This window comes from Mustela nigripes, chromosome 3 (genome assembly GCF_022355385.1).
Source record: "Mustela nigripes isolate SB6536 chromosome 3, MUSNIG.SB6536, whole genome shotgun sequence".
Taxonomy (NCBI): domain Eukaryota; kingdom Metazoa; phylum Chordata; class Mammalia; order Carnivora; family Mustelidae; genus Mustela; species Mustela nigripes.
The window spans coordinates 3,216,294-3,223,698 of NC_081559.1; the positions used below are offsets into that span (position 1 = coordinate 3,216,294).

A 7,405-nucleotide genomic window follows, 5' to 3' on the forward strand; every position below is an offset into this window, starting at 1 on the left:
GATTAAATTATATCTAAGAGTAATGAGCACTAATTCCATAAACAAATAGTGTATCTATCAACACCTGTAAAGAGATCTGGAAGATAAACATCACATCTGTTGTTCAGTACTTGCACCAAGAGGCCCTTGATACACAGCAATTTAGTTACTAATGTCGCCAAGTACTCTAGAATGGGCTTCTGGGATTGTCTGCTTATTTATTTTTATGTTTGTTTAAATATGTAGAAAACTCTGAAAAATGATTTAAACATGATTTTCTCTCCAGACAAGACAATGCTGGCGGAAAGGATTCCCGTCCCCTCTAGTCCGGTTCCCATAGCAACCATCGACTTGGTACAGCAGCAGGCAGAGGACGTCCTGCCACGCGTGGAGTCCAGACTTCCGCCCAAGAAGACCAAACACCAGGAAGAACAGGAGGACGTGAACAAGCCGGCCTGGGGGGTCAGCTCCTCTCCCTGGGTGACCTTCGTCTACGCGCTCTACCAAATTAAAGAGATGGTGCAGCTGATGAGAGACAGCCGCGCCCCCGAGATACAGCCTCTGCAGGTAAAGGTGCTCCCCCAAGGGGGACTCAGCTGTGGTGCTCCCGCAGCAAGGTTTACGGAGCCTGGGGGGCGACACAGGCAGGCAGACAAGTGGTTGTGGTAGTCTGTGACCAGGGCGTTACAGATGTGGACGCACGGTTTGCAGAGGGAAAATTCTGCCTTATGGAGCTCAGGAAGGCTTCCCAGAGAAGATATTTCTTAAAAGAAAGAAAATAAATATAAGAAATTGTACATTTCTTTAAAATTTCAGTGTTGACAGTTCCAGTGACGATATATGGTTCTTGCCATGGGATACCATTACTTGTGACTCTCTTTAATTCTGAAATTATAGTGAGGACATTATATATGCTAGGACTTCAGTAACTATCTGATGAATTCGTACCCTGAGCCACCGTAGGAGGCTGAGGAATCCTCAGCTTGGGGAAGTGTTGTTTGGCTGGTGGCCTCACGTGAAAAAAATTTTTTTTCCCTCATCCCTAGAGATGTGGTCCCTCCTGAGAAAAGTCAGATCATGTTGCTCAAATGGTGTGGGTGACTGTTAACTGAATCTATATTCTGCCTTTGGAAACGATCAAGTGTGAATTCTATGAATAGTTCGGCTGAAGTAATGAGTCTCCTTCCCTGTTTACATTAATCACATCCTTTGACTTGATGAGTCATGTCAGCTCTATATCTAGAGCAGCTTCCGAGGACACAGAGGAAAGACAAAAATAAAGAGTAATTGGATAATTTCCCTTTTAGAAAATTTGAACTACCTTAATTAAATTTATCATGACTTTGTAAACCTAACATGTAGTATTTCCATAACGTAAACCAGATCTGATTGCTCACCCATGTCGTAACGCACCCTGGTCCACGCACGATCTTGCTCATTGTCAAGATTATAAACTCACATGAACATGCTGCTCAGTCAGAGAGGAGAGTCTTGGGGGCGGGAGGAGCGTCTAGGGGACGCCAAGCAGAAGAAAGGACAAGATCTGCTGCGCGAAGGGTGGAGTCTTCTTCACTCGGGCACGCGTCCTCCTTTTCACGGAAGCCTGGCGGGCCTCCGTATCATCATCACATTTGGTTCTGTTACGTTAGGATTACGAGAAACTGGCTGGGATGGTTTAGTTTTTCTTACAAGTAAGAAGGCGTATTAAGATTTCTTTACCTTGTAGAATCCATCACAGACTAAATCACAGAAATAAAACATTTTCTTTGCCAGTCAGCTATTTGAAGTGATGTATAATGACTCAGAGGAAAATGTGTTTTTAAGAACACATGTTCCTGGACTGTGGCGAGGGGGCATCTTACAGATGTGCTGGGGGACATGTGCTGGAGCACGTGCCGACTCACATCCCTTACGGCTGCTGACCCGAGGGCTGCTCCTGATACCCTTCCTTGCACAGATTTCCATCTTGTGTAACTTGTAGTGTACACTTTAAATCCCAAATATTTCATCAGGATTCTGAATTTCGGGACACCTTCTGCTGGCTTTGTCTCTGAGGCGGAGGATGCCTCACTTGCATCTGGCAGGTGGTCCCAGCTCTTGAGTTCTGTGGTCTCAGCAAACGGCCCGAGTTTCAATTCCATGCTGCTTGCTCAGTGACTTGTCACCATGGTGGAGGCTCAGTAGATATTTGCTGATGTAAATTGTCTTCCTCATGATACTAGGCATTTTGGTAGTGATGTTCCTTCATGCACAAGATACGTCTGCTTAAAGTGTTTGTGTTTTTCATGCGGCTTTGGCAGTTGCACATAGGAAAGGAGATGAAAGGTAAGACGTTCTGTCTTTATTCCTCTCTTATTTGTTCCCTGAAGTTACTTCGGGATGATCTCCCCATGTTTCTCATATCTGACTTGAAGGCATATAAAAAATGTTGGATTTACTTGCAAGCAGCCCTGACTACAGAACATCTTCTCTTTTTTTCCTTCCAGGGGACCAGTGAGAATCGGGAAAATTCTCTAGCTGGTGGAGTCCGGCCTGTCCCACGTGAGACTCACTCTGACCCATCTAGAAACCAGCCATCTCCTCAAGCAGCAGCATCTCAGACGCGGAGCAGCCCCACTCACCCCAGCGTGGCCCAGCGTGTGGAGGAGAGGGAGGACCAGCAGGCTCAGCCTGCCGCTGGGGGACACTGAGGGCGCCACTCATCTCACACCCTGCATGGAACCGGGCTCCTCTGCCAGGACAGAGGGAGAGGCTCCCCGAACCTAAGACATGCCTCACCGTGAGAAGCATAGCACTGTATACGCTTCTAAACACCTAAACTCATCAACATGGAAACACACACACACACACAGGCGCTACAGTACATACTGGCAGGAACAGGTAAACTCCCATAATCCTGTGGAACTCGCAGAAGGGGAATGGGAGTTCAGTGAAGACGTCCAGCTCCCCGGCTGGTCAGGTTCAGGACTCTAGGACTTCTTTGCCAGTGCAGTAAGGGTTGAAAGCAGCAGTTACACTTAAGTGGAGGGAAAGGAAGTGTTTCACGGTGAATGCTGATACAGTTTCCCTCTTCTGATTATTTATTCTAATTATTTGGTTCTTAATGCAAACTGGGAAGAAATAAAATATAATTTTGAATCTCTTAAAGAGAACTGTTTCAAAAATGACATGACATATTTAAAAAAGTAGCCAGTTAAAAGTTACTAGCTTATATGCTTTTGTTTAAAAAAAAAAAAAAAAGAAAAAGTTTCATTAGAAACTTGGCATATCTCTAGCAAATATATTTTTATATGTATATGGTATATAATGAAAACAGTCAATTCTTTGCAAAAGCCGCATTGACTACTGCAAACTAAGCTGAGCTTTAACATGCCTTTTGTTTTAAATGGGCTTTAAGACCAGAGGAGGGAATATTTCAAATCAACCAACCAATTCAGTATCCTGTGGCTTGACAGACAAGGGTTTACTAAATATTATCGATACTGTAAATAGCCTCTATCACTATTCAATAATTTTATAGTGATTTGGGCTCTGAGTAGCTGAGGGAATTTAAAAAAAAAAAAATCACTGAATTCCTAAGGGTTTCTTTAATTAAACAGTACTATTTACAAATAACAGTATAAGATTTAAGTGCCTGGGAGAGGGATACAATTTTTAAAAATTACACAATGGGTAAGTTTTTGTTTTGTTTTTGGTGAGGGGAAAAGGTGGTGCACAGGAAGCCGGAACGGGAAGGATGAGAATCGGTAACTGTACTGTCCGATGGCTGACAGAACAGATCTCTGTGCGTTCTTTTCCACGAAGACTCTGTCAGACCCTGGACAGATCAGGGAGAGGTGTGCGCCTGTGAACATCACAGCCACGTCAGAACAGGGGGTGGGTGGCTCGCGGGAAAAGCTGAGGACGGGAGGAAGCCTCGGGGGAGGGCTGCTGCTTTAGCCGAATGAAGGGCAGTACTGGTATGTGTGATAACTGAGTGAGCAGAGTTAAAGATGAGCAACTCACCTCACCTCTTGACCCTGGTTAGACAGGGTGAGTTGTGAACTGAAGGCTTCTCCGTGACACCATACTTCTGCCCAATACTGCAACTGGGAGAAGAAATTCTATACTTGGATGTCTAGCTTTGCCACAAAACACAGCTTAGAAATAAAATAACGGAAAGAAATAGAATTAAGCAAATAGTTATTTTTGCACTTGAACTGAAACGTACTGTACTGTAAATTACCATGACTCATTTTAAGTGACCTTTAAAATCAGATGTATTTATTATGCTTATGTAATTATAGAAATAAAGAAATGGATGACGGGCTGAACCTCACCTATGAATGTACAGTATGTGGATTTGTGAAACTGACTTTAGGAAGTCAAAAACTTATACTGTGTCTTGTGTTTACAGTTCTGATTTATTCATTTGAAAAGCCTGCTGTTTTGGAAATGCACAGTTGACATGTTGAAATAAAAATATCATTTTTAAAATTTTCTTAAATGATAAAGATGTGACCAAATAAAAGCCCTTTACTCTGCAATGACAGAGACCAAGTCCAACAGGCCTTTGTTATGGAACATTTACTGTGCGGGCTGATTTGGTGATTTCTAGCCTTTTAGGGCAGACGCCTTCATGGGTTTGTGGACTTCCTGACTTGTTCTTACTGTTGCCAAAGCACCATTTGCATTTTATTAATTTTTTAATATGCCATTTATTTATTTACTTTTTAAGTGGGCCCACGCACAGTGTAGGGCTTGAACTCAGGAGCCTGAGATCAGGAGTTAGATGCTCTACTGACTGAGCCGGTCAGGCACCCTTTAAAAAATATTAAAATGGATTCAAATTAAAATTTGAGAATTTCATAACCTCCCTTGAGACTCCCTGGAAATCCCCAGAGCTGTCACAAGCCCGGGCTGATGTCATCGCCGTCTTACTGTCGTCCTGCATGCACTCTCGGCCCGCAGAGAGCGTGAGCGACCCGCGTGCCGAGTCCGCACGGATCCAGAGAGGTTCACTGCTGCTCAACGGTCCCTCAGAACCCGCAGGAGAACCATGGACGAGCCGCCGCGCTGGCCGGGGGCTCGCGGGAACCCTCAGTTCCGGAGAAGAGCGCGCTCCGTCCCGCGCCCATCGTGCCGCGGCCGCAGGAGTGACCGGCTGGCGCCGCCCGAGTCGCCCTGGTCCGGTGCCGGGGCGGGGCCGCTGGGGCCGCGGGGAGCGACACGTCGGCCGCGGTCCACTGAGCCAGTCGCGTGGAGCCGGGAGTCCTGGACGAGGAGGGCCGCGGGCACAGTGCCGGGCGCGGGGGGTGCCGAGACCGACCTCCCGACCTCCGACCTCAGGTCCCCCGACCTCCCGACCTCCGACCTCCCGTCCCTCCGTCCTTCCGAGGGCCCAGTGGGGCCGGCGCGGCCCGTCCCGTGTCTCACGGGGACCCCGGGGCCGGCGGAGCCGCAGCGGACGGAGCTCGCCTCGCGGACCGACGTCGCTAAGCCGGACCCGAGGGACTCAGACGCGAACCTGCCCGACGGCCGGGACCCAGCGCGGCCGCTCCTGCCCCCACGTGGGGGCCGCCCTGCGCGTGCGGCCGCGCTTCATCCGGATTCCTCCGTCTCCGCAGATCCCAGAAATCCGGCAGCGCCGACCCCAGCGCGCGGTTAGCGGGAGCGTCCGGCCCGACGCACTCCGGGGACCGCGTGCGGGGAGAGCGGCCGGGTCAGCGCGGGCGGCCGGCGGGGCCGCGTCGCAGGAGTCGGGAAGGACCAGCAGACCCGCCGCTCGGCGTCCGGGGGCCCCGTCGGGCGCGGGGAGACGCGGCCGGTGCGTGCGGGAACCGCGTTTCTCGCCGTCCCGTGGGAGCGGCCACAGCGGACGGCGCGGGCGGAGGAAGATCCCGGGCCTCGGCGTGAGCGACCGGAGCCTGCGATTCTCCGACGCCGCGCACGACGGAAGCCGCGCCGAGCGGGCTGCGGCGGAGCCAAGCGAGTCCCCTTCAAGGAGGCCGTCGGGCCGCCGCCGCCTGCGGACACAGTGCCGCCACGTCGCGAGCCCCGGAACCCGCCCGCGCCGCCTCGGCCGACTCCGGGAGCGCCGGGCTCGGGCACCCCGCGCCGGCTGGACGCGCGGGGACATGGGACGGAAGGACGGCCCGGGGCGCGGGGTCTCGGGCCCGAGGGCGCGGGCCGTGCGCCAGGACGCGCGGCGGCCGCGGGAGCAGCTGGAAGCCGACGGGCGTCTCGACGGGGAGAGGCGAGGCGTCCGGCCCGGTTCCCACGCGGCTCCCACCGCCCCCGCGGCTCTGGGCAGATGTGCGGGGCAGCCGGAGCGGTGCGGGCCGGGGGTGGAGCGCGGGGTCCAGAGACCAAGTCTGGCCCCGGGTCTCCGCTTCGCCGTTGCGAACCCACGGACGCGGCGCCCCGGGGCCCTCCTCCGCCCGCCGCCAGCGATCGCCGCACCCACCTGCCAGGCGGCTGGGAGAAATGAGGTGCTGGTCACACCCGGTACCACGAGCGCCGCAGCCCCGGGCAAGAAGGTGCGGCTCGTTTCCCCACCTGGGGCCTGGTGCTCCGGGAGCGTGTTCACACGGACACCTGCGCCCGTGACCTCCCAGACTTCAGGGCCGCGTTCAGACGTTCGCCCGCACCCAGCAAGCACTCCGTTCCTATGTGCGGTGCAACCAGTCAGCCGCCTGCGGATCTGAGTTAAGAGACAAAATTAAGCAAAATATAAATTGAAGAGCTGGAAAATGACAAGTAACTAAGGCAATTCTACGGTGTGCAAGAGCCACAGACAGGAAAGGTTTTAAGACATTTATTGCCCAGTTTCTTTCTTTCTCTTCTAAGGCTGTCAAAAAATGTAAGCAAGAATTTTATAAGCATTTAACAAGCTACATACCTTTCTCTTTGCCAGAGAGCTGAGGATATTACTGTAAACTTGCATTTTGAAAAGGTCAGGAACCTTCTGTTCCCTGGAAAGATCAATGGGGGTCTGGAAAAATAACACATAGACCAGTTCTACTCAATTTAATTCTTTGTGGGGGGGGCTTGATGGAAGGCAGGGGAATGGGTTCACTCTGCCAGAGCTGGCCTGCATCTGCCATCAGATGTCGTCATGTCTTCAGCTGATTAGCCATGTGGCCACCAACTTGACTAACTCTATTTTTGAAAAATGGCAGTAAAGGCAACACAAAGGCATGGGCCCAACACACTGAGGCTCATGCTTTGATTCTATCACTTTAGCTACTATGTCTTTGGCGACCTTCTCTGAGTCTCCCCTCAGCTGAAAAATGTAAATGACGCTACAGCATATTACAGAGTGATCAGAACTCTAACTGAAGAGGCATAGGAAGGGCCTAGTGCAGCACATGATACATCGCTACCAAATGCTGGTCCTCCTCCCCTTTCTCCTTTTGATTGCTGCCTTGTTGGAAAATGGACGAAA

At 51.2% G+C, this 7,405-nt stretch overlaps 1 protein-coding gene across 3 annotated transcripts in view; it reads left to right on the top strand.

The window, feature by feature from the left end:
* MFSD6 (major facilitator superfamily domain containing 6) overlaps positions 1-4,524 on the top strand; it is a 70,395-nt gene extending 65,871 nt beyond the window's left edge. For 2 of the 3 annotated variants that reach the window (XM_059393066.1, XM_059393065.1), the window contains exons 6-7: positions 266-546; positions 2,466-4,524. In XM_059393066.1, the coding sequence (XP_059249049.1) occupies positions 266-546; positions 2,466-2,669 (485 nt within the window). In that variant the 3' untranslated portion in view covers positions 2,670-4,524. Of the gene's footprint in view, positions 1-265; positions 547-2,279; positions 2,305-2,465 lie in introns of all 3 variants that reach the window. The other variant, XM_059393067.1, reaches the window with a different exon arrangement.
* The last annotated feature ends 2,881 nt before the right edge of the window (positions 4,525-7,405 follow it).